At 39.4% G+C, this 27,865-nt stretch overlaps 1 protein-coding gene across 3 annotated transcripts in view; it reads left to right on the top strand.

The window, feature by feature from the left end:
- The first annotated feature begins 10,369 nt into the window (after nucleotides 1-10,369).
- Nucleotides 10,370-27,865, top strand: part of UBXN2A (UBX domain protein 2A) — a 40,519-nt gene continuing 23,023 nt past the window's right edge. Inside the window, exons 1-2 of one of the 3 annotated variants that reach the window (XM_046662475.1) lie at nucleotides 10,370-10,463; nucleotides 24,091-24,145. In XM_046662475.1, the coding sequence (XP_046518431.1) occupies nucleotides 24,105-24,145 (41 nt within the window). In that variant the 5' untranslated portion in view covers nucleotides 10,370-10,463; nucleotides 24,091-24,104. Of the gene's footprint in view, nucleotides 10,464-10,635; nucleotides 10,867-10,893; nucleotides 11,111-24,090; nucleotides 24,146-27,865 lie in introns of those variants that run through there. The other 2 variants (XM_046662474.1, XM_046662476.1) reach the window with 2 other exon arrangements.

Below are 27,865 nucleotides of genomic sequence, written 5' to 3'. Positions count from 1 at the left end.
CCGACAGCGCAGAGCCTCCGCCGGCTTCGCCCTCCTCAGCGGGAGCCGAGCGGAGCCGCCATTTCTGCCCCTTTCTCTCCCGTTCTCGCTCTCCAGCTCCGTGCGTCAGGGCTCCAGCGCCGCAGGGCCGACGAGCCCGCTGCCGGCCGTGACCGCTGCGGGGCGCTGCAAGGCCGGCCAGCGCTTCCTCGGCAGCCTTCTCCCTCCGCCTTCCCTCCAGGAGGCCCCGCCCAGCGGCGCGGCGTCAGCGCTCGGCGGCCGGGAAGGGCCGCTCTGGGTGGTGTCAGCTCTATGGTTTCCCGGTGTGGCCGGCATTCTGGGACCGGAGGGGAAAAACCAGAAAGGGCGCGGGACGGGCCGGCGCGCTGGAGCCGTTCCCCGAGCCTTCACAACCTGCAGGGCCCGACACCCCAGCACCCCCACCATCACCCCAGGTGGCCTGCACGGAGCCAGCAACGACCGGCAGAGGCGGGGGATTGAGGGGACCAGTGGTGACCAGGGCGCGGTGACCTCAGGTGGCATCCCAGAGATACCCAAGGCAAGTCACCGAACTTGAGTCGCAATTTTCATGGCTGTAAAGATGGGAATGATAACTGTGATAAAATAAATCTGTGTGCTATCTGGCACACGGTAAGCTTAAGAAAGAAAACAAACGCTAGAACTCTGCATCTTTAAACAAAGCGAGGCAGGGTCGTTTTCTCTAACCTTAGCCAGATCTGAGGCAGACTCACAAAGGATGAATTCTTCCTACTTAGAGCCTCCGTTATCACTGCTGCCCCCGCCAGCGCAGGAATGAATACAAAAACTGAACCCAAACATATAAACTTTGTGATTTAACTTTCAAAGAAAAAGATTAAGGCACACGATTAATACGAAAAGTTCTGCCATAAAGCAAAAATTATGTTCGTTCCAAAAATTCCCGGTACTGTAGCGATAGAGAGCCTACTGTTTACTGGGCAGAAGTTCTTCCTGTTTACTACACTACGAAAAATTGAAGACCCGAGAAAAGTCCTGTAAAAATCTCCAAGCTACATCAAAATTAGAGCATTCTAGCCATCCAAGCTCCCAATCGTTCAACAAAACCGCGTTACAGCACTAGGAATGGAAAACAGGACGGATTCCAGGAAAGCGGGCAAATCCCTCTTGCACTAATTTGCATACCACACCCTCCCCAGGACGCTTCACCCATCACTAAAAACCGGCCTTTTATGGGTGTGGAGACCTCATGATGAAATCAGACCTGGGTTTTCCCGCTTCAGTTAGCTATGAGATCGTTGAACAAAAGTTTCATTTCCTGCAGAAAGAGGCTGACTTTAAGTAGTATATGAAGTGTCCTGAGGAGGTGTATGATATGCAAATTTACATACAAAGGATTTGTGTGCTTTCCTCCTTTGGTTTCTCTGGGGTTTTTTTGTAGTCCTATATTGAGAACGCGAGGTTATGATTTGGTTACTATAACCTATAACATTACTAACAACAAATGTTTACTCTCAACCCAACTGGTGCTAGGTGCTCTGCCAGACCCGGACATAGGGAGGTTTTTTTAAAAACATAACATAGTTCTGGCCCTCAAAGGGTTCATAACAAAGAGACAGGCAAGGAACCAATAAGCTGCAATACAATGTGATAAGAAAGAATGAGGCAGAGACCTCTAATTCAAGCAGGGATGTTAGGGAAAGCCTCTGAGAGGCAATGACACCTGAGATGCATCATGAAGGACAAAATAGAGGAAGGAAGCATTATGCACAAAACAAAGGAAGACTTGAAAAAGATATGGAAGAGTTGCTTGTTTTCCACTATATGACCTGGAGAAGATAACTAAAAAGTCAATAAAAATCTTTTTTAAACTTTCTTTAAAACTACATGAGCTGGCAAGACACTAAGGAATACTTAGACCAAAAACTAAGTCACAGCAGGAACCTAGACGAGCAAGCAAAGCTCTAAAGACATCTTTCATTTTCAATGCATTTGCTCGACCCCAGTGAACTTGAACTTCTATTTTCTCTGTCTTCAGGATATAGAAAGGACAGAAGACAAAGCCCAGAACCTGCTCAAGCTACAGTTTAATGGAGTCACCCTGAAAAATCCTGGTACAAGGAGGATACACTTAAGTATGAGGGTAAATTAGAAATAAACTGACCAACCTCCCCATCACTAATCCCCAGGAAACTGCAACAGGAACTGCCTTTCTGAACATATACACTAAGAATGAGAGGGAAAAAATATGTCCCTTGAGAATTCAAAATAACAAATTGGTCCTCAGGTTTACAGCCTAAATTCACTCAATCTGATAGGTATGAAGAACCTCTGGACAATAATTTAGGTTAAATAAGATTGAGTCAAAAGTGATCCTGGGGTTGGCCTGGTGGCGTAGTGGTTAAATTTGCATGCCCCACTTCAGCAGCCTGGGATTCACAGGTTCAGATCCCAGGCACAGAGCTACACACCGCTCATCAAGCCATGCTGTGGTAGTGTCCCACATACAAAATAGAGGAGGATTGGCACAGATGTTAGCTCAGCGACAATCTTTCTCACCAAAAAAAAAAAGTGATCCTAAGCACAAAGCAAAAGCAAACAGAAATTATCTCTGAAGAGATGCACCTTCAACAAGAAGTACATAAAATAGTCTCATGAATATGACTCTAAAAAAAATTCATGAAACATAAAAGTAAAAATCATCAACAACAGCCAGCAAAAAAGAATACCCAACAGAATGAGGGCCAGCCCCAGTGGCCTAGTGGTTAAGTTCAAGGCACTCTGCTACAGTGGCCCGAGTTTGGTACCTGGGCACAGACCTGCACAGCTCTGTTAGCAGCCATGCTATGCTGGCAGCCCACATACTGAAAAATAAAGGAAGACTGGCATGGATGTTACCTCACAGCAAATCTTCCTCAGCAAAAAAAAAAGAAGAAGAATACACAATAGAATAAGACCTACAGATTTATATTCAGATATGTAATATAAATAAAGAAAATATGAATAATGAACCAAAAATGGCAAAGCAAATTTTAAAAGAATGAGATAGAATGTAAAAAAATAAAGAGTAGAGGTCTTAGACATGACACCAAAAGCATGTTCTATAAAAGAACAAAACTAGGGGCTGGCCCAGGGTAGTAGTGGTTAAGTTCACGTGCTCCACTTCAGTGGCCTGGGATGCACAGGTTCAGATCCCAGGTGCAGACCTAGTACCACTCATCAAGCCACGCTGTGATGGCATCCCACAGGAAATAGAGAAAGATTGACGACAGATGTTAGCTCAGGGTCAATCTTCCTCACAAAAAAGGAAAGAAAATGGGGAAAATACCAGAAAAGATTTTTCAACTAGGAGGATATGCAGACGGAAAATAAGAATATAAGAAGATATCAGGGGCTGGCCCCGTGGCCGAGTGGTTAAGTTTGCATGCTCCGTTTCAGTGGCCAAGGATTTTGCTGGTTTGGATCCTGGGTGTGGGCATGGCACCACTCATCAGGCCATGCTGAGGCGGCATCCCACATAGCACAACCAGAGGCACTCACAACTAGAATATACAACTATGTACTGGGGGGCTTTGGAAAGAAAAAAAATGGAGAAGAATATTGTCAACAGATGTTAGCTCAGGTGCCAATCCTTAAAAAAAAAAAAAGAAAGAAAGAAGATTTCAACATCACTAACCAGTAGGGAAATGCAAACTGAGACCATGATGAGTTATCGCTACATACCTATTAGAAAAACTAAAAAAATAGTGACAACACCAAATGCTGGTGAAGAGGCAGAGAAACTGAACCATTCATACATTACTGGTGAGAATGGAAAATGATACAGCCAATCTCAATATGGAAAACAGTTCAACATACAATATGACCCAGCAATTGCAATCCTGGCTTTTTATTCCAAAGAAATGAAAACTATATCCTCACAAAAACCTATAGACCATAGTTTATTGCATCTTTATTTGTAATAGCCAAAAACCGGAAAAGAAAAAATATCCCTCATAGATGAATGGTTAAAAAAACTCTGGCACATCTACAACATGAAATACTACTCAGCAGTAAAAAGGAATTAACTAGTGTTATATGCAAAAACTTGTATGAGTTTCAAAGGCATTATGCATAAGCAGAAAGAAGGAAATAATATATATGACAGTAGAAAACAATAAAATAGAAAACAAATAATAGAGGGATTCAATTAAATCAAAAGTTGATTCCTATAAAAAGAAAGAAAGGAAAGGAACCCATTAGCCAGACCAGTTAAGGGGGAAAAAAATAGAGATGACCCAAATTATGAATTTCAGGAATGACAGGGTAAGCATCACACAAGATCTTATAGACTTGGCGGTCAGCAAACTTTTTTCTTGTTATAAAGGGCCAGTTTGTAAATATTTCAGGCTTTGCAGGCCACGTACGGACTCAGTCGAATATCCCTCTTTGTTTCAGTTTAGTTTTTGGTTTTTGGTTTTTTGAACAATCCTTTAAAAATGTGAAAACCATTCTTAGCTCACAAATGTACATAAACAGGCAACAGATTAGATTCGGGCCATGGGCTACTGTTTGCCCATCTCTACTACAAACATTAAAGGGACAATTAAGAAATATAATGAACAACTTAATTTTATGCAAGTTCCAAAACAGATGAAGTAGACAAATTCCTAAAACTGAAACTAATTACTAAACCTCACTCATAAAGATATGGATAACCTGAATATCCCTATTATTGATTAAAGAAACTAAATATAGAATTAAATATAGAATTAAATACTTTCCTGTAAATAATACACAAGGCCCTCATTTCACTACTTCATTTCAAGTCTCACTATTAAGGTATAATAATCAGGACAGTGTAGCTATATAGTCATACAGCTCAGTGAAAAAGAAGAGAGATTCATACACACATGTAAATTAATGTTTGCAAAGAGGCCAAGGTAATTAATAAAGAAAAGATATTCTTTGCAATAAATGATGCTAGAACAACCGTATATCCCTGGGCAAAAAAAAAGTATGCCTTGACCATTACCTCAAACTATGTGTAAAGAGTAACTTCAAATTGATCATAGACTTACATACAAGCCCAAAAGTGTAAATTTTTTGGAAAACCTAAAAGAAAAACTTTGTGTGACCATGCAGTAGGCAAAGTTTTCTTACAAAGAACACAAAAACATAAACTATAAAAGAAAAAGTTGAAAAATTAGGCTTTCTCTTTGCAGGACACTTTTAAGAAAATTAAAAGGCAAACAGACTGGAAGATAGTAATAATAAAAATAAGAACAGAAAATGATATAGAATATAAAGATTTAACAGAAAGGATAAGCAATGACAAAATTTGTTTGCTTTTTTAATTTTACTTCTGATGGAACTAAGGTAAGACACTGCAACTCTATAAGGAGATCCTCAGGAAAGAGATGGCACTGATTCAGTAGGCATAGGGTAAGTTCCAAGAGACTATATTTTTAAGAAGATTGGCACCTGAGGGGCCCGTCCCGTGGCCGAGTGGTTAAGTTTGCACGCTCCGCAGCCCGGGGTTTCGACGGTTTGAATCCTGGGCACAGACATGGCACTATTCATCAAGCCATGCTGAGGCAGCATCCCGCATGCCACAACTAGAAGGAGCCACAGCTAAAAATACACAGCTGTGTACTGGGGGCTTTGGGGAGAAAAAGGAAAAATAAAAAAAAAAAAAAAAGATTGGCATTTGAGCTAACAACTATTGCCAATCTTTTATTTTTTTTTCTGCTTTTCCTCCCCGAATCCCCCCAGTATGTAGTTGTATATTTTAGTTGTGGGCCGTTCTAGTTGTGGCATGTGGGACACCACCTCAGCAGGGCCTGATGAGTGGTGCCATGTCTGCGCCCAGGATCCAAACCAGCAAAACCCTGGGCCGCTACAGCAGAGCACACAAACTTAACCACTGGGCCACAGGGCCAGCCCTGCATGACACATTTTGATGAACACTGAATCATGAGACAAAATGAGAATTGGTGACATGAGAATTTTGTACTGTCCAATGTGATAACTACCACATGTGGCTATTTAAATTTAAATTTAAAAATTAAAACTTCATGTTTAGTATTTAGTAGTCATGTTTCAAGTATTCAGTAGCCAAGTGTTGCTGTGGTTAATATATTGGACAGTGCAGAGACAACTCCCTCATCTCAAAAAGTTCTGTTGAACAGCTGTGGCTTAGATATTCATCTTGAGACAGGAGAAACGCTCAAAGATGATCACTGTGTTTGTGACCTGAAATGGATGGTTGGAGGGGCTACCAATTGGAAAAAGGGATGCAGGATCAGGAGCCGATTCCTGTGTGTCACCTATCATCTTTCTATGTCAGTTCAAGAAACATTTACTGACCCCTATTATGTATCTGTGTAATAGCTACTGTGTAAAGTGCTATGGAGAATATTGAACAAATATATTACTCAGTCTGCACCCTTAAGGAGCTTACAATCCTGTGTGAGTATTTAGACTCGTAACTAAAAACCCAACAGAGAAAAGAATTTGAGAAAGAGCAAACTAAACCCAAAAGCTAGTAGAAGGAGGGAAATAAAGATTACAGTGGAGATAAATGAAACAGAGAGTAGAAAAGCAATGCAGAGAATCAGTGAAACCAAAAGTTGGTTCTTTCACAGATTAGTGGTTACCAGAGGGGAAAGGGGAGTGGGGGTGGACAAAAGAGGTAAATGGGTACACATGTATGGTGATGAATAAAAACTAGACTTCGGAGGTAAGCAAGATGCAGTCTATACAGAAACTGATACATAATAATGTGTACCTGAAATTATAGAATGTTAGAAACAAATATCACTTCAATAAAATAATCCTTAAAAAAAAGTTGGTTCTTTAAAAAGAGTAACAAAATTCACAAACATTTAACTAGACTGACCAAGAAAAAAAGAGAGAAAACACAAAGTATTAAAATCATAAATGAAAGAGGGGACATTATTACCAACCTTACAGAAATAAAAAGAATCATATGAAAATACTATAAGCAATTGTATGACAACAAATTAGATAATCAAGATGAAATGGACAAATTTCTAGAAACACACAAACCACCAAAACTGACTCAAGAAGAAATAGAAAACCTGAATAGACCTATAACAAAAGATTGAATCAAAAATCTCCCAACGCAGAAAAGTCCAGGACCAGATGACTTCACTGATTCTACCAAACAGATAAAGAAACCCAGCAGCATATTAAAAGGATTCTGCACCTAATGATGTACATCTGAAATCTATATAATGCTATAAACCAATGTTACCTCAATTAGCTTGATTAATTAATGTTACCTCAGTTTAATGTTACCTCAATTAAAAATCAAATCAAGACAATAGTCAAAAAGCAGAAGCAATCCAATTGTCCATCAACAGATGAATGGATAAAGAACATGTGGTATACTCAGACAGTGGAATATTATTCATTCATCCTTAAAAAGGAAGGAAATTCAGACACATGCTACAACATAAATGAGAAAAGAAAAAAAATGGATTCCACTTATATGAGGTACCTAGACTAGGGCAACTTCATAGAAAGAAAAAGTAGAATAGAGATTACCAGAGGCTGGAGGAGGAGGGGAGAGGATTAAGGAGTTATTGTTTAAATGGGTACGGAGTTTCTGTTTGGGGTGATGAAAAAGTCTTGGAAGTGGATGTTGGTGATGACGGCATAGCATTGTGAATGCACTTAATGCTACTGAATTATAAACTTAAAAATGGTATTAAAAAAACCCCTACACTATTTGGAGTAGTATGCTATTGTTTCAGAAGTCAACAAATAGATCAGGAGAACAGAAAGCAGGCCCAAAACACAGAGCCCAGAAATAGTCCTCAGGATCGATGGGGATTTGGTATACGCCATAGCATTACAAATCTGTGAGAAAGAAAGAACTGTTTGATAAGTGGCCTTGGGACCATGGGCTTTATCTGTTAGATATTACATTAGGTATACGTAGATCTAAGTCCAAGATGTCAACTTGTTTTTCTTTTCAAGCAAGACAGAAGGTCATTAAAATAGGTCGTTCACTGAATATAGTTAAGCAGGTAAAGATGGACGGTTAAATACAGATGCACTATTACCCCCTCCCCAGATCCCCAATAAAAAGATCAATAGGAAACCAATAAACAGTATTTGCATTTTTTAAAAAATCAGTGTAATACACCACATCAATAGAATGAAGGGAAAAGACCACATGATCATCTCAACTGATACAGAAAAACATTGGACAAAATCCAACAACTTTTCATAATAAAAACTAGGAATTGATGGGAGTTTCTTTAACATGACAAAGGGCAACTAACATTGTACTCAGCGATTAAAGATTGAAAGCCTTCCTTTTAAGATTAGATAAGGAAGCCAGCTTTTGCCATTTCTATTCCACATTATACTAGAAGTTCTAGCCAGAGCAATTCAGAGAGGAAAAAAAACTGCATCCAAATCAGAGAGGAAGTAGTAAAACTATCTCTATTCACAGATGAAGTCACCTTATATGCACAAAATACTACAGAATCTATTAAAAACACACATACAACTATTAGAAGTAATAAATGACTTTAGCAAAGATGCTGGATATAAGGTCAATACACAAAAATCAGTGGTATTTCTATATATTAATAATGAAAAATCTGAAAAGCAAATTAAGAAAGCAATTCCTTTTACAACAGCATCAAAAAGAATAAAATACTTAGAAATAAATTTAACCAAGGAGGTGCAAGACTTGTACACTGAAAACTACAAAACACTGCTAAAGGAAATTAAAGAAGACCTAAGTAAATGGAAAGACATCCATCTTCATGGATTGAAAAATTTAATGTTGGGAGCCAGCCCGTGACCGAGTGGTTAAGTCCGCATGCTCCACTTGGGCAGCCCAGGGTTTGGATCCTGGGCACGGACATGGCACCGCTCATGAGGCCATGTTGAGGCGGCCTCCCACATGCCACAACTAGAAGGACTCACAACTAAAATATACAACTAGGTACTGGGGGGATTTGGGGAGAAAGCGAAAAAAAGATGGGCAGCAGTCGTTAGCTCAGGTGCCAATCTTTCAAAAAAAAATTAACATTCTTGTCAATACGCCTCAAATTGATATACAGACTTCACCGCAATCCCCGTCAAAATCCCAATGGCCGTTTTTTTTACAGAAATGGAAGAGCTGATACTAACTGCAAGGGACCTGGAATAACCAATACAATCTTGAAAAAGAAGAACAAAGTTGGAGGACTCCCACATGCTGATTTCAAAACCTACCACAAAACTACAGTAATCAAACATGGTGCTGGCATAAGGATGGGTCTATAGATGAATAGAATTTTGAGTTCAGAAATAAACCAATACATTTATGGTCAATTGATTTTTGACAAGGGAAGAATCTTCTCTTTATCAAATGATGCTGGGATAAAAGAAAAAAAAGAGTCTAAGGGCCGAAGAAAAGTCTCTGCCCAAAGGAATCAAAGTAACCCCTTACCACCGACGTCAACAGACAAGATTTCTGGAGCACTGGTTTGAAAGTTGAATTTACCACAGGATCCTAGAATTGCTCAACAGAAGAGGAGTTCAAAAGACTCACAAGGTATCTTTACCTGGGTGGGGATGGGAGGGGTCTGTAGGTGAGGCCCAATCTCAGTTTGAATCCCAGCAGTAAAAACGGTCAATTAAAAAGCAAATCCCGATTTAGGCGAATGGAGACTTTATTTGAAAGGATTATTGCAACGGGTGTGGAGGTGGATTATTTGAAAGGATTATTGCAATAAGGGAGGAGGACAATTACAATAGAGAGAATGCTGAACTGTCAAAAACCCTGGATTTAGGTAAAGACAGACTTTTTTGGAAGGGATTATTCCAAGAAGAGGGAAAGAGACTATTGCAATGGGGTCTGGGGGTGAGGGGGCGACTATTGCTATAGTGGAACTCTATGACCACGAGATCTCCAACTGTCTCCAAGGTCAGGCAGAAAAGGGCTTTTCTTTTATAGGGAGGAGTGAACAAAGGCTAGAAAGAAGTGGGTGTGGGGAAGTGGGATGGACGGGTGGAGGTGGCAGCGATCCCGCTGCAGATCGAGAACATTTTACACTGAGGTCAGCCTATTTTCTGGGGTGGTGGAGGAGTTGAATGCTCGCTCCGACTGAGGGTGGGTCAAAGTTTGGGGCCCTGGGGGAAGGAGAGAAGCTTAACTAAAGTTTGGTCAAGTCACGGTAGCCGGTATTTTGTCCAGATTGGTCAGTGAGTACATCAGTTCAGCTAATCATTTCCGAAGCAAACAGCATGGGAATTGGAGGGTCTGTGTCTGACCCTGTCGGCGGTGAACAAGGGGGCATGCGTGAGTCACGCCTAAGTCACAGGGGGAGGGGTGGCTCCTGGCTGTAAGTCCTTTCAGGAACACAAACGTGTGGGGGCATTTCTTTAACTGTCGCTTTGCAGAGTCACAGGCTCAGGCAAGGGGCAACCTTGTCGGAATGCAGGGAAAGCTCTCCACAGACTCCAGCAGAGCTGAAGGGGTGAGTGGACGCGGGGCTCCCAGGCGAGCCCACCAGAGCGCCCGCTTTTTCCGCGCGGCGTGCAGAGGCGACAAGCCACGACGCGGGCTCGGGGCGGCAGACGGCCGCCATTTGCGCTGGGACGCCGAGGCCCGAGGCGGCCGGCCCCGCCCCCGCGCGCTCCCGGGGCTGCGCAGAGGCGGCGTGGGCGCGCGCTCGCCGCCCAGCCGCGGTGACCCACAGAGGCGAGCGGGGTTCCAGTGGCGCGGCCGCCGAGCTTGAGAGGGTCTGGGGTCGGCGGTGCTCTCGGGCGGAGGGGCTTCAGGTCAGCGGCGGCGCCGGCGCCCGCGGCCCCTGAGCGAATTGAGGACGAGGCCGCGAGGCGACAGCGCGGCGCGGCCCCCTCCCGCGGCCGCGCCCGGAGGTGAGTTTGCTGGGGCCGCGCCGCGTTCGGCGGGGTGAGGGGCCGGGGCGCCGCCGGGCCTGGGCGGGGGCCTGCCGAGCCGCCGCGCTCGTCTTTGTCCCGGTGAGCCTGGGGTCCGGAGGCTGTCGGACCCCGCGTCTGCGACCTGAAAGGGCGCGGCCGGGCCGAGACCCCTGCCCGCGTGAGCACTCGGCCCGCCGCCTGCGCTCGCTTCCTGCGTGGGGGCCGCCGTGGAAGCCCAGAGGTGGGTTTTCTCGTTCGGAGGCGCTCGGAAACTTCGAGTTAACGTGCTCTCCAGACGTCCCCATTTCCATAGGCGACACTGCAGAAGCGCAGCACAGAAATACAGAGCGTGTCTGGTTTGGGTGGACATTTCCTAGTTAATTTCGTCACCGGTCTCCCACTGCTCACTTTGGTTCTGTAGGTTTGATGTTCTCTGTTTTCATATTTAATTTCTTTTTTCTCCGTGTCTGTGTTTTTACTCGCCGTTTGTTACTTGTCAGCAATAATACACATTAGTGTGGCGTCCAGCGTTGATTCCTTCGTACGTAATTTGAGATCACTGAAAATAAAGATAGGAAGCTGACAGTCTGTACTGATGTCATCGTGGAACTGTGAAGTGTGACAGACTGTATAAACTACGTGAAAATGAGCTTCCTTATTCATAGTCATGGCTCAGGTGTGTTTTTAGAGTGCATACAAGTTTTAAAATTATGCTTTAGTTTTAACGGGAAAAACTCTTTAAAAGTTGATGTGTCTTCTAAATATGCTGAAAGTCGCATTGATTTGAAAGGCAATTAAATTCCAGAATATTGAGCACTTATGTTTAACACTAAAGTTAGTGCTAGGCTCTGGTGCAAACCAAAAATAAGAATTGTGCGCAGGATGGAGTAATTAAGCACACAAATAACAATGATACCAAGCAGAATACAGTATTAACAGAAACTACCACCTATTGAGCACTGACTCTTAACCCTGCACTATAGTAAATACGTGCATCCTTTAATTACTTAATATTTAATATTAATAATTTATCATTCAAATTTCTTAGTACCTACTGTATGCTAATGATATGATGGTGACCATTATGGATTTTGCCTTTAAGGATTTTGCATCATCGTTGGGGGAAACGTATTAAACAATCACACAAGTAATTGCCAATAAACCTAGATGGAAGCTAAAAAGGGAGAAAGGAGATTGTTATGACGGGAGGATTTATCTCAGCTGGGGGAATCAGTTAAGGTTTTCCTAGGAAAGTAGATTCCACAGAGGCTAGGGAAGATTTTGGGAACTGAAAGGTCAAAGCAGTTGGATTGAGTATAGAAAGCTAAAGGGGTCTTGGTTAGGGCCAGAGAGATGATGCGGGGCCTTTTAAACAAGGTTAAGGATTTGGAACCAGCTTTTTTTTTTTTTTCTTTTTTTAAACTTTTGTAGAGAAATTTTCAAATCCCTTAAATTTGTGTGAGAACAGTACAGTGCACTCCTCTACAATATCCAAAGGATTTAGACCTTGTTTGAAGAGCAATGGGAGGTCATTGAAGGGTTTTAAGCAGGGAAGTCCCATAATCAAATTTGTATCTTGATCAAAAGGATCACCCTATTATGCTAAGTGAAATAAGTCAGAGGGAGAAAGTCAAATACCATATGATCTCACTCATGAGTAGAAGATAAAAACGACAACAAACAAACACATAGCAACAGAGGTTGGAGTGGTGGTTACCAGCGGGGAGGGGAGGACAGAAGGGGTGATTAGGCACACTGTGCTGATGGACTGTGATTAGTCTTTGGGTGGTGAACATAATGTAATCTACACAGAATTCAAAATGTATCACGATGTACACCTGAAAGTTATACAATGTTATAATTCAATGTTACTGCAATAAAAAATAAAAAAAGATCACTCTGACTCCTGTGTAGAAACTGGACAGGATGTGAGGAAACCACCTAGAGATCCTAGTTGGCACTAGAGTTGTGGCAGGCTCTAAAGATGCATAGCTAATCTCTTCTTACTGTGTTAGTAATTCTGTATTCACATCTTTTGGAGCAATCCTGTAAGAGTTTCTAAAGGAGATGGTATTTGAGATGGGTTTTGCAAGGTAGATAACATTTCAGTATGGAGCCCTGGAATGAGAATGTGGCAAATCTTCAAGGATGGCTGACCTTCACAGTCTCCTGCTGTTTCACCTTTCCCCTAGGATTGTCTCATTTACTTTTGTCTCTCTCACTTTGGTCCTTGAGCACATAGAACTCCTCCATTAACAGTTTGTGTGTGTGTGTGTGTGTGTGTGTGAGGAAGATTGGCCCAGAGCTAACATCTTCGCCAATCTTTCTCTTTTATTTTATGTGGGATGCTGCCACAGCATGGCTTGAAAAGCAGTGCTAGGTCCGCACCTGGGATTTGAACCTGTGAACTCTGTGCCACAGGAGCAGAGTGTGCAAACTTAACCACTATGCCACCGGGCCAGCCCCAACAATTTTTTTAGAAGACAAAAATGTATTTTCTTTTCTTTTTTTTTTCTCCTCCTCCCCAAAGCCCCCCAGTACATAGTTGTACATTCTAGTTGTAGGTCCTTCTGGCTGTGCTATGTGGGATGCTGCCTCAGCATGGCCTGATGAGCTGTGCCATGTCCGTGCCCAGGATCCAAGCCGGCAAAACCCTGGGCTGCCAAAGCGGAGTGCATGAACTTAACCGCTTGGCCATGGCCATGGGGCTGACCCCTGTATTTTCTTTAAACTGTGATTACAGCTAAGATAAGCTGAAACTTTCTATCTTTTAAAGTGTTTGACTCTGATCCTATCATAGTTTGCTCTTAGAGGCCTAATCCCATTCCACAGAAGTACTAAGTGAAAGAAACTTCTAGTGGAAATGTGAGTCATTGGTTTCTTTCCCTTCTGTTTAATGCCAGGAATGACTTTATCCTTAAAGAGAAACTTAAGCTTCAACATAAAGATAGTATGCCCAGTGATAGAATGTCTTGATATGAATCCATAATCTTAAAAAAAAGTAGCCTGTAGTATGTTTATTAAAATAAGTATAATTGGTAATATGCAAATTTTTTCTATTCAAATTCTAATATATACATTAAAAAGACTACATTTCTTGCATTTCTATTTTGACTGGATTTTCCTTGTAGTGGATATGTTCCCAAAAGCTCCGTCTACTCCGTCTCCTGACTGATTTTATCGCTGCACTTGGGAGTAGGTGGGGTAATAATTGGGAAGGTGTTTGGTAAACTGTGATATTCAATAGAAATGTAAGATGGTAGTTGTACTAATTGGAAGTAAACTGAAGAAAAATGAAGAAAATTCTGTTCATCTGTCCATTCTGATGCCCAGCTTCGTGCTGGTAATTTAGCTATTTGTCACATGGCTTAATAAAAAAGTATGTGACTTAACAGTCATTCGTGTCACATGACTAATGGTTTTAGAAGCTCACAAAATTGATACAGATTTTACATGGTTCATTTACATATTACTAATTTATGATAGGAAATACCTAAAATAATGGTGACTCTGTGTCCATGTTAGAAGCAATTTTTACTTCATAAGTCTGTGCTATGTTTGCAATTAGTAATTCAGTATATTTTTTCCTTGTTCGTCTATAAACTCCTGATAATAGAGACTGTCCAACTGACTCCTCTATCATTAGTTCTAAATCATTGCCTTGCACACAGTGGTGGGAGGTGCAGTAAGTTTTAAGTTTTAAAAGTTTTTTTTTTTAATTTTTTTTCTTTTTTGAGGAAGATTAGCTCTGAGCTAACTGCTGCCAATCCTCCTCTTTTTTTCTGAGGAAGACTGGCCCCGAGCCAACATCCTTGCCCATCTTCCTCCACCTTACGTGTGGGATGCCTACCACAGCATGGCTCGCCAAGCGGTGCCATGCCGGCACCTGGGATCCAAACCAGCGAACCCTGGGCCGCCAAATCGGAACATGCACACCTAACCGCTGTGCCCCTGGGCCGGCCCCTAAGCTTTAAAAGTTTAATTAGTGAAATCAGAAGTAAAATTTCATAGCCATGTGAAAATTAAAACTTTAAGACTACATCTGAAGATGTTTCTTAGCAGTCCTTCTAACAGAGGTTCTGGTGGAGGGATGGTAAAAGAGAAAGGAGCATAACATTATTGTATTCTCAGTGCCTCCTTTAGTCTTCAGAACACCTTGTGAGGAGGATCCTTATCTCCATGTTACAGTTTAGATAACTGGGACTTAGAGAAGTTAAATAACATGTATGTCACCTAGCTCGAAAATGGTATAGCCAGTATTCCAGCATAAATCTCTTTGAATCCAAGATCTGTTCTCCATTCTCTTTTGCTGTCATAAAACAAGTAAAAACAGTTTATCAGTAACTTATAACAATGAAATGATGAATAATATTAGTAATTTACTATAGACCATAACCTATTAAATGGAAACATAGTGAGATACTTTAAGGATGGCTACTCTTTGCTTTGCACTTGCTTGACACTGTGAAAGAAACAGGAAATGTGTAAGTCATGGTACCTGTCCTCAGGGATCTTGGATCCAGTAGAGAGAGCTAAAAGACACAAAAGAAACAATAATAAACAATATCAGACATATGATTTAAATGCCAAAAATCTAAATGCTTTAGGGGAAGAATACTAATAAGGATTTACTATTTCATCTTTATGGTGGAAGTGGATCTTGAACTGGGACTTGAAGGATTATTAGGATTTGAATGCCTAGAAGGATGGTTGCATTGTGAACAAAGAAGTGGAATGAACATGATATGTTTAGGAGACAATAAGGATCATATCCAAACTAAAGGATTATTTTAGAGCAGTAGAAACTGTCAAGTGAAAAGCATACAACACTCCCAGAATGTAGTGTGCACAGAGCTGGGATCCTTGTCTATTTTGTTGACCAGGTATGATTCCCAAGCACCTAGAATCATACCTGGTCTATAGTATAGATGCTGAACAAATATAAATTTTTAATATTTTTAACAACTTTAGGTATAATTAATATGCAATAAGATGCACATATTTAAGACCTACCACTTAATGAGTATTTTTTATTTTTATTTTTTTAAAATTTTTTTCTCCCCAAAGCCCCCCAGTACATAGTCGTATATCCTAATTGGAGGTCCTCCTAGTTCTTCTGTGTGGACATCGCCTCAGCATGGCTTGATGAGTGGTGCTAGGTCTGCACCCAGGATCCGAACTGGGAACCCTGGGCTGCTAAAGCGGAGCATACAAACTTAACCAGTTGGCCATGGGGCCAGCCCCAATAAATATTTTTAAAGGAAATAGTATTTGGTTATATCTATAATGCTTTGTTTCTTAAATAAATAAAAAAGAAGCAAGTAAGTCAAAATGTAAACTTTTCTGAAATCTGAATGGTTGGGATGGGTGTTTATATTTTTCTCTGTTCTTTTGTATATGTTTGAGAAGGAAATGATTTTTAAAGGGAAGCGATTAAATAGTTTTAGAAATACAAGATTTGAAGGACGAAGTCTTAGGAGAAAACACTAGTGAATATGAGATTCTGGTTCTGAATATATTTTTAATTTGTTATCTGGTTCTTAAATTTTTTAATCAAAATAATGTGTACACGTAGTTTAAAAGGCAGATAGTGTTAGAAGACATAAGACTAAAAATGCTCCTACTCCCTCCCAGGTACAACTTCTTTGAACTCCAACTGTTTCTTCTGTTATTTACAGCCATATTTCTAAACAATGTATATATTTTGAGTTACTAATTTTGAGCATTGCCTTTTGTATTGCTAGCAGATTGAGAAGGGTTTTAGCTTCTTATGCTTACCCCTTTACCTTCTCACATCCTTTTAAAGGTTTTACCTCAGTTTTTTCGCTACAATAAGTGAAAATATACACTATTTTTCCCCCTTTGGACCTTAGGTTCATCCTTGGTCCAGAAGTAGGGTGATTATATTTATCTAATAAATATAATAAGCACTTGCAAACTCAAAAGAACATTGACAATGTTGTGTCTTATATTTAACAATCTTTTTTTTTTTTTTTTTTGGTGAGGAAGATTAGCCCTGAGCTAACATCTACTGCCAATCGTCCTCCTTTTGCTGAGGAAGACTGGCCCTGAGCTAACATCCATGTCCATCTTCCTCTACTTTATATGTGGGACACCTACCACAGCATGGCTTGCCAAGTGGTGCCATGTCTGCACTCAGGATCTGAATTGGCAAACCCTGGGCACTTAACCACTGCGCCACCGGGCCGGCCCCTAGTGATCGTTTTTAGTTGCTGCATTTTTAAAGGATATAGTTTAATCATGTAATCCATTTAAGATACTATAAATTTTGATATTATAAAAGAATATCTTTCCACTTATATGATTTATTACTTTGTAAATCTAATGCCTAGTCCAGTGCCTTATATTTCATTTTTAAGTCTAGGGAATAATTTTGAAGAGTAGTAGAGGACGGAATAAGAAATCTTTGGAAATACAAAATACCTACTTGAGACAATAGAGACATCCAATTTGCCTTGATTGTTGGATGCCATCCTCTTGGATGGTGTGGCTTAGTGATCCTACCTTACCCTCCAGCTGAAAGGTAGAGTCTGAAGTTATTGTTGGAGATGCCGTTGAAGGTGCTATCCCCTGCTTATGTTCAGTACTCACTTCTCTGCCTCATTGCGTTTCCTCCTTTTTCCTTCCTTTCAGTTTCCCCTTGTGTTTCAGAATTGCTCACAATTTCCTCATGAAAAAGCTAAGAAATAAATTCCCTATCAGTGTGTATTCAATTCATAATGAAAACAATAGGGGTATTTAACACAATTTTCAAGATAGAATATTTTACAGAGCAGACTTCACTATCCTACTTTAATTCCTAGCAAAACAGAGGCTAAGTGGGAATTAGTGGTCCAGGCAAACTGGCTGTGGCTATGGGCTGAGCTCCATTAGCAGCAGGAAACTGGAATGGAAGTCAGGACCTAAGATCATTCAGACCATTTGATTTTTTCTGTTGGATCCCCAATCGCTCGGATTAAATTCACCTCCAGATACTTTGGAGACTGTTAAGTGGGAGCAGTAGACTACTTCTCGTGTCCATTTTCTGGTTCTCATTGCTTTGGGATGAGTCTGGTGGGTCTTCAGTGGTTATTACTGAGCAGGTCTGCCTTCTATTTAATGCTGTGCTTAAAACTTACGTTTTTAAATAGAAATATTTGCTTTTTGTATATATACTCTCCAGAGAAAATTTAAGAAACATATTCTTATCTGATATAGTCTGAGAGTTGAAATATTATTAATGCTTTGTGAAAATGTCCAGCTTGGTTAAGTCTTCTTTTGGGTAAAACTGTATTGTTTTAAGCACATATAAAAAGTTGTAATTTGGTTTGGGGGTGACTTTTAAAAGTCTAGTCATGAATTAAAACTAATTTATTTAGGTTTATTAAAGCATTGCCCTCTAGTATTTCTTAAAGCTTGTTTAATTTTAAAACACTAAAAAGCCATTGATTTTTTTTTCTTTCTCTCCATAAGTTTGGTGGTGTTCCTCTTAGTTACGTAGCCAGACATTCCAGATTAGATAGAACAGACGTGATTTTACCTAACTTGAATTTTGACAGTTGATAACTTTAGTTGTACAGTAGGCAGTGCATAACTCTTGTCTGTGTTTGACTTCACATAGCACATCCGTGTATGCGCTACTAAAATTTCTCTGCCCACGTTGCCTTCAAGCTGTGGGTCAACCAAGTGTCTTACGAAGCCCTTTTAGTTGTCTTTTTTACAACTTTATCTTTGTCCTGTACATGATAAATCTTCTTCTCATGTTCATCACTTTGAATGTGAATTTATAGTACTTTTCGCCACTTCAGATTTGTAATTTGGGGAGTAAGAGGCACATAATTTTTCACTGAGGATGCAAATCTTTGGAATTACTGCCATTCTTGGATTATTGAGTAATTTTCTCGCAGAGATAGCAGAAGTACTGCCTTTTAAGAAACTAATGAAATGGCATTATAGAACTCTACATGTATATATTTTTTAAGATAGTTTTTATCCCAATTTTTATTATGAAAAATTTGAAGCATATACAAAAATGTGAACAATAATGAACTCCCATCTATACTCGTTACCCAGCTTCAATAATTATCAAGTCATAGCCATTTTGGTTTCAATTATAGTCCTCCTACTCCCTCCTCCACTTGAGTATTTTGAAGCAAATTCCAGGTACGGTGTTTCATCTAGGTATTTCAGTAAGTATCTAAAACAAGTACTTGAAAAGGATTATAGCTATAATACCATTGTCACACCTTTAAAATTAACAGTTGCTCCACATATGTATCATCAGATATTGTCAATGTTCAGGTGTTCCTGATTCTTTCATAGCTTTTTTCCAGTTAGTTTCTTTAAATAAAAATCTAAATACAGTTCATATATTTTAATTAGTTGCTATATCTCTTAAATATTTTTTTAAAATGTATTTCCATTTCTTTTTCTCTCTGGTAATATACATGTTGAAGAAAAATGGATCATTTCTCCTAAAGAATTTCCCACGTTCTGAATTTTGTTATTGTATCCCTATGATGTCACCTGATCATGTTCCTCTGTTCCCTGTGTTTCCTGTAATCTGAAGGTTAGATCTGGAGGCTTCGATGGATTCAGATTCACATTTTTGGAGAGAATTCTTCATAGATGATGGTGTGAACTTTCACACGGAGGTGTTTGTTTACGTCTGGGTTCTTTTTCTCCTGTTAGCAGCCATTGATGTCATTGCCTAGATCTGTTTGCCATAGGGGTCGAATTGCGGATACTCTAATTCTGTCATCCTCCTTCATTTAGCTGAATTCTGTCATAAAGGAAACTTAGTTCATTGACTCTTTGGTTACTCGGAGATAGTTCATACAGGAATGGCAGGATGAGTAATGATTCTTTCCCTTATTTTGCTGATTTTTAAAATAATGAGTTGGTACGCTGGTATTCTAGAAAGATGACCAGTGAGTTTGTTTGTTTTAATGAGTATCAGTATGAACTTGTGTTTGATGTGTTTCAGTCCCATCTTTGGCCAGTAGTAGCCTCTTCGAATTGACTTCTGAATCCTTTTGACACTAATCCAAGATGTCGATCCAAGGCACAAAATAGACGTTTCCTGCCCCAGACCTGGGGGTAGCCATTTCTCCAAGAAACTGATTCCTGTTGGTGGGAAGTGGTATTTGGAGACCACAGATCTGGGCACTGGGTGTGTTCATTTTTATTGGATTGCTTGCTGCTTTTTGGCTTTTTCACTGGACAGAACTAGTATGTATTTTCTTAAAAGGAAACTCAGCATGCGTTCATACTGATATTTAAAATTTAGGATTGTAGAATTTTTACTTGACTTCTTTGATTTTTATATTTCTATCTCTTGACTCTTACCCTGAAAAAATAGTGGTTTTTTAGCAAGAGATCATGATTACTTCTTTGCTTTGTCTTAGGGTTTCTCAACTTCAGCACTATTGACATTTTGGGCAAAATAATTCTTTCTTGTGGGGGCTGTCCTGTGCATTGTAGGATGTTCAGCAGCATCCCTGTCCTCTGCTACTAGATACCAGGAGCACGCACCCCCTAGTTGTGACAACCAAAAATGCCTCCAGGCATTGCCAAATATCCTCTGAGGGGTACGGTTGCCTCCTGGTTAAGATTCACTGCTTTATCTTTATACCATAGTTTCATAAAAACAACATTAATATATTATTGCTAGGAATATGATTACTAGAAGCTGTATTTTTCCCCTTAGGGTTCATCCCACTGGATATACACTAAAATTACTATGTTTTAAAGTTACTTGAAATAATTCCTCTCTGTGTGGTTTTGCCTCCAACTTGATAGTCAATTCAGTTAATTTGTTTCATTTTTACTTTCAGATTTTAGGGATTTCTTTTTATAAGTGTGTAAAATATTTACATGGTTCCAAAGTTGATCTAAAAAAACAAGATATATTTGGAGAAATCCGACTCCTATCCTTGCCCCCTCCACCTTGTCCTCTCTCTCCCAGCATATAGGAAACCGTATTTGGCAGGGGGTGGTTGGGGGGGGGTGCTTATTTTCCTAATAAAAACAAATATATATATATATATTTTTGTGTCCACCTCTTTCTTTTCTTTTTTTTTTTTTAAAGATTGCCACCTGAGCTAACAACTGTTGCCAGTCTTTTTTTTTTTTTCCTGCTTTTTCTCCCCAAATCCCCCCCAGCACATAGTTGTATATTCTTAATTGTGGGTCCTTCTAGTTGTGGCACGTGGGATGCTACCTCAACGTGGCCTGAGGAGTGGTGCCATGTCCGTGCCCAGGATTCAAACCGCAAAACCCTGGGCCGCTGAAGTAGAGCGCGCGGACTTAACCACTTGGCCACAGAGCCAGCCCCCACCTCTTTCTTAAACAGTGTGTATTATACATATTTTTCTCCATCTTGCTTTTTTCACTAAACAGTATATCCTATTGATCACTCTGCAGCCATTACAATTGTTTTTACTGCTGCATCCCCACTGTGTGGATTTACCATAGTTTATTCAACAAGTTCCTTAGTGATGGACATTTGGGTTTTTCTGCAGGCTTTTGCTATTACCATGAATGCTGTAAATAGTACTGCAGTGAATAATCTTATGTGTTCACCTTTTTATATTTTTATTAAAGTATCATTGGGATAGATTTTTTTGAAGAAGAAGATGACTTGAGGAAGGCCCTGAGCTAACATCTGCTGCCAGTCCTCTTTTTGCTGAGGAAGACTGGCCCTGAGCTAACGTCCATGCCCATCTTCCTCTACTTTATATGTGCGACACCTGCCACAGCATGGCCTGACCAGCTGTGCCATGTCCGCACCCGAGATCTGATCCGGTGAACCCCAGGCCACAAAGTGGAACGTGCAAACTTAACTGCTGTGCCACTGGGCTGGCCCCTGGCATCAATTTTTAGATGTGGGATTTCGGGGTACATGTGTCAAAGAAAAAACAAGGCTGGACAGTAATTAAAGTGGTAAAAACAGCTTCTGCTCTGGAACTATTGCTGTATGGGGAAGGAGACCTCAGTGTGGACCGGGGCTCAATTCTGGATGTAACGTGGACAAGTGGGGGTTGATAGCCAGAGAGCAAGGTGGGGGTCAGTGGGTGGAAAATGACAAAGAGGAAGCTTAAAGGGTAAGGGGGGATTCTTGCTAAACTAACCTAACAGGATTCTCTCTGAAGGCAGGCCAAGGGGATCAGATGTCACCTGGGGGTCGTGGGGGATTCTGGCTAAACTTAACAGGATTTTTGCTAAGATTGGGCTCTACAAGGACGGAGATGGAAGCCCAGTGTCAGGCCTCTTTGAGAAGATAGAGAAGGCTGACTAAAGTTTGGTCAAGGAGAGAGTCTTTGTCACATGCGTATGTAGTTTTGGCTCGGTGTTGCCAAATTCCCCTGCCTAGGAATTATGCCATTTTGCATTCCCTTCAAAAATGTATGAGGCTGTTTCCCCATACTCTCAGCAGCAAAATGTGTTGTAAGACTTGTGAATTTTTGCCAATCTGATAGATGAGAAATGGAATTGGTTGGTTTATTTTGCCTGCTGTTTTTAAGTTGCATTTTTCTTATTCAGTATTGCTTGTTGCTGTAAACCTTTTAACTACTTTCCAGAGTTCTGACTAAATTGGTTCTAGCAGTTTCTGCTTGTTTTTCAATATTTCTGTGGGGACAGGAGCTTGGAGATACCTATTCTGTCATTTCACTGACGTCACCTTCAAGTTTAATTTTTAAGCTTTAAATCTTGGATATATTGGAATTTATCTTGGTTACGGTAGCTCCACTGTTAAGTTTATTTAAAAGTTAAGTTTATTTAAAAGTCCATCTTTTCCTGATTTTTTTAATCAAATAGTATGGACTCGTGGGTTTTTTGTTTTATTTAATGAGTTATGTTCCATTAGTATCGTTGTTCTTTTGGTGTTCCATTTCCCACATTTGCCCAGCATCCACCCCTTCGGTATGACTTCAGTGTCCTTTTGATACGTCTTCATCATTCTTTGAGCACCTTCTTACTTTCTGGAGCAACAAGGTGCTCCAGGCTCATTTGTTCTTTCTCTACCCTAGCCCTGCAATCAGCCTTTCCTCTAAGGCGGATGATTCCATTTTTTTTGGAAAATGGCATTTAGAAACCAAGATCTGGGCTCTTGGTTTGCTTATTGTTTCTAGTATGTCATTGCTTGTAGGACCTCTCAGTAGACAGAGAGCTTGGACTGTTTTAAACTATTTATTTGATTTGTTTGCTTATTTCTTAAAATATTTTTGTTACAACGGCAGAACAGTATTTTAGAAAGTTTAGGAAAGAGAGAAAATAATCCATCGTTTTATTACCCCCAGGAATAACTATTTTCACTTTTGATTCTCCTTCCATTTTTTCATATGCATTCAATTGCATTCCTAATATATAAATGATTTTTGTTTCCTTTTTTTTTTTCACTTATGTGATATCTTTTTCCATTTGGCTACATAAATTGCTTCATTATTATTATTACTTTTCAGTTGAGGTCATACTGGCTTAAAACATTTTGTAAGTTTCAAGTGTACATTATTATAGTTCAGTTTCTGTATAGACTACTTGGTGCTCATCACCAGTAGTCTAGTTTTTATCTATCGCCATACATATGTGCCCCTTTACCCCTTTCACCCTACCGCTCCCCGCTTCCTGATTATTTTTAAGGGATACGTATTATCCCATCAAGCAGCTATACCATGACAGTTGGGCATTTACTTTGCTGTCAGTTTTTCCTAACAAGTAACAGCTGTGGTGGACAAATTTTGTGTATATAACTAATTTTTTTGTTCTTTTAAATTCCCAGAAATGTGGGAAATCAGGGTCAAAACACATGAATATTTCTATGACATGTAAATGTGTCTTGTCAGTTTGCTTTCCCAAGGAATTGTAAGGATGAGTTTGTATTGATTTGATATTTTGTTACCTGTCGGAGATTAAGTGAAATGTTTTATTTACTTTTGGCTGCTGTTAAACCAGGGGGTATAATTTTTTTATCTTAATTTTTAAGAAGTCTTTCTTTTGTCAGAAGATTCTCAGACTACAAAATTTAGTTTTTATTATTGCTTTACTTCATAGATGCAAGTGACAGCTTTGAGTTTGGTCACTTGTTCTTAAGACCCTTTTAGTGCTACTTTGGGGCTGCATAATAACTTACATTAGAGACTATCAATGCATATATAGGAATGAATTTATTTAAAATACTAAATTGAGAACTTTAACTTTTGTTTCTTTTTACTTTTACAGTAAGGCAAAAAAGAATGAAAGAAGTAGATAATCTTGAAAGTGTAAAAGAAGAATGGTAAGTTAATTCAAGCTATGAATTTTCTTTGTCATTAATCCTTTTGTTAGTATTTTTCTCTATTTTTACTGCACTTAACTGACTGATATAATTTTTCATTATGATTATCTCAGTTAAATACTTAATAGTAATATATTTTAAAGTAAATTTTTTACCATAGCTGCATTGAATGCATTTTAGTGAAGTTACTAAATCTTTTTGTTATTAATTTTAAAAACTGTTTAATTTCTCTGCGTATTACTTCTGTTATTTAAGTGAGAAATTCAAGTAATTTTTTACTTCGTTAGCCTCTTGTGTTGTGCTGTCTTGGAGTCATAGTGGAAATATAATGGCCTTAACGTCATTTAAAGGAATCCTGTCTCTGTCTTCTACTACCTCTCTGCCTTTGAGCAACTTAGGTAGATTCTTTGAGCTTCTATATCTCATCTATAAAATGGGAATATACATGTGTACCTGAAAGGTTTTTGTGAGAATTAAGTAGCCGACATAAAGCACTCAGCTGAGTGTTGGCACACAGCAGGCACTCAGTAAATGGTAGATGCAAAGTCTGTGGTTCTTATCAGTGTAGGATACTTTATTCTCACTTACTTGAGATGAAATATTTATTTCTGTATTATGCTCTTTCTTTAAAATACTTGAGGAGGGGGGCGGGCCCCGTGGCTGAGTGGTTTGGTTTGCGTGGTCTGCGTCTGCAGCCCGGGGTTTTGTCGGTTTGGATCCTGGATGTGGACCTAGCATCGCTCATCAGGCCATGCTGAGGCAGTGTCCCACATGGCACAACCAGAGGCACTCACAACTAGAATATACAACTATGTACTGGGGGGCTTTAGGGAGAAGAAGACGAAGAAGAAAAAGAATATTGGCAACAGATGTTAGCTCAGGTGCGAACCTTTAAAAAAAAACAGGTAAATTTCTTTCAGGAATTTAAGGAGATAGACAAGTATTTATTTCATACTTGCAAATACTTTATAAACACTTGTATACCAAATAAATATTATTTATTTTTCCATTGGAGCATTTCTTGTATATAAATAATTTGATGACTGTATAATTGTGAGATTGTGTCAGGGGCCTCTAAAACCACTCCCAGGTTTGATGATTTGCTGAGAGGATGCATAGAACTCAGCGTATAGTCGTACTGATGACTATGATTTATTACAATGGAAGGATAAAGCAAAATCAGCAAAGAGAAAGAGTACATGAGGTGAAGGCCAAGGGAACCAGGCCCGAGCTTCTAAGAGTCCTCGCCCAGTGGAGTCACCCAGGGCGCGCTTAATTCCCCCAGCTATAGGTTAGGACAGCATGTGTGAAATGTTGCCTACCTGGGAAGATTGTTGGAAATGAACTAGGATTTTTATTGGGGGCTGGTCACGTACTAAAATTCCAGACTTCCATGTGGAAAAGAAGCAGGCCTTTCAAAGGATAGCTGTCAAGCCTGCTGTATTAACTCTTTTCTACACAGAAATAAATTGAATGACTGATTTAAAAGAGTAAAATTAACTTAGGACTTAAAACAGTTTTATTGAGACATAATTCACAAACCAAATAATTCATCCATTTGAAGTATACAATTCAGTGCTTTTTAAAAAGTTCATTCACAGAGTTGTGCAACTACCACCATAGTCAATTTTATAACATTTATGTCACCCGAAGAGGAGCTCCATCTCCGTCGTCAGTTATACCCCATTCTCCTATGCCCTGCCCTTGACAACCACTAATACACTCTCTGTCTCTATAGATTTGCCTGTTCTGGATGTGTTATATACATGGAGTCATACAATATGTGGTCTTTTGTAACTAGCTTCTTTCATTTATTATGTTTTCAAGCTTCATTCGTATTGTAGTATGTATCACTACTTTAAATTTAATTAAATAGTGTCTATACAAAAATATTAGTAATAGAGTTTATAATTTTCTTTGTAACAAAAAGATTTTATTAGAAGCAGCAGTCCAGTAAAAAAATGAAAAGAAGGCTGATTTCCTAAGTATATCAGTTATTCAAAGACTGTAAATGGTCAAGATCCGTATTTCCCACATGTGCTGCCAAAGCAAACACAGATGCAAATCCTTCACCTGTTTGGACAACAGCTTCGTTGATAACCTTATTTACGCAGAACACAGTGGTGAATGAGAGAGAGAGCAAAAGAGGCTTTTCTCTAGCTAGAATAGAGAAACTCCTGAAACTTCAAGACTATTTACTTAGTCCTAACAACTTTGGTAATCTTGTTTCCAAATTATGAAGAAGAGTATTGATATTTGCATCACGTGATAGTGACAGGGAAAAGGATAACAGAATAGAAAACAAATGTAAAATAATAAAGTTGTCTGGATATATTTAGTGTTAAGGCGAGTCCTCGTACCTCAGTATGCTGTTGGGATTTCGCTATTACTTAATATATTAAAATATTATAAAGGGGTTCCCTGAATTATAAAGAAATACTAAATTAAATATACTTTCCCACTTTTTTCCTGTCTGTCCAGGAATGTCTTTTATGCTCTTGTATTATTATTGTTATTGTTGTTGTTATTATTCTTTAAGAGTGGTTTTATGTGTACGGAAAAGTTGAGCAGGAAATACACAGTTCTCATATCCCTGGTCTCCCCCACCCCCGTGCCGCCCCGCACAGTTTCAGTATTGTTACATTACTATTAACTGTCGTTTAGATTTGGGTCAATTCATTGTGTTGTACAGTTCTATGGAGCTTGATACATAGTGCTTATGTGTACAGTGTTGTTTTCTTAAATCCCCATACCAATGTTAATTGCTGACATATAGGAAAGCACTTGGCTTTTGTCTATTAAGCTCATATCCTGCAACCTTGCTATAATTGTTTATTAGTCCCAGGAGTTTCTTTGTTGTTGTTGATTCTTTAGGATTTTCTTTGTAAACAGTCACGTCATCTGCAAACAAAGACAGTTTTTATTTCTTCCTTCCTGATCTGTATACTTTTTATTTCCTTTTCTTGTCTTACTGGTTTAGGTAGGATTTCCAGTATGCCATTGAAGAAGAATGGTGAGAAGGGACATCCTTGTCTTGTTCCCGATCTTAGGGGGAAGGCATCTAGTTTCTCACCATTAAGAATGATGTTAGCTGTAGGTTTTTTGTAGATGCTCTTTATAAAGTTGGGGGAATTCCTCTCTATTCCTAGTTTGCTGAGAGTTTTTATCATGCATGGGTGTTGGATATTGTCAACTGCTTTTTCTGCGTCTCTTGATATTATTATATGATTTTTCTTCTTGAGTGTATGGATGTGATTGATTACATTAATTGATTTTTCTAATGTTGAACTAGCCTTGTATACCTGGAATAAATCCTACTCGGTTGTGGTGTATAATTCTTTTTACATATTGTTGAATTTGGAATGCTAATATTTTGTTGAGGATTTTTGCACCTGTGTTCATAAGAAATATTGTCTGTAGTTTTCCTTTCTTTTCTTTGTCTGGTTTTAGTATTAGAGTAATGCTATCATCATAGAAGGAGTTAGAAGTCTTCCCTTCTGCTTTTGTTTTCTGGAAGAGATTGTAGAGAATTGGTGTCATTTCTCTCTTAAATATTTGATAGAATTCACCAGTGAAATCAACCATCCCTGGTGCTTTTTGTTTTGGAAGATTATTAATTATTAATTCAGTTTCTTTAATAGATGTAGGCCTATTTATGTTATCTATTCCTCCTGTAGGTTTTGGTTGATTGTACCTTATTGGTCCATTCCATCTAAGTTA

The sequence above is a fragment of the Equus quagga genome, chromosome 5 (assembly GCF_021613505.1).
Source record: "Equus quagga isolate Etosha38 chromosome 5, UCLA_HA_Equagga_1.0, whole genome shotgun sequence".
Classification (NCBI taxonomy): Eukaryota; Metazoa; Chordata; class Mammalia; order Perissodactyla; family Equidae; genus Equus; species Equus quagga.
Note: the sequence above shows the minus strand (reverse complement) of the source record. Positions and strands in the feature narration are given on the sequence as shown.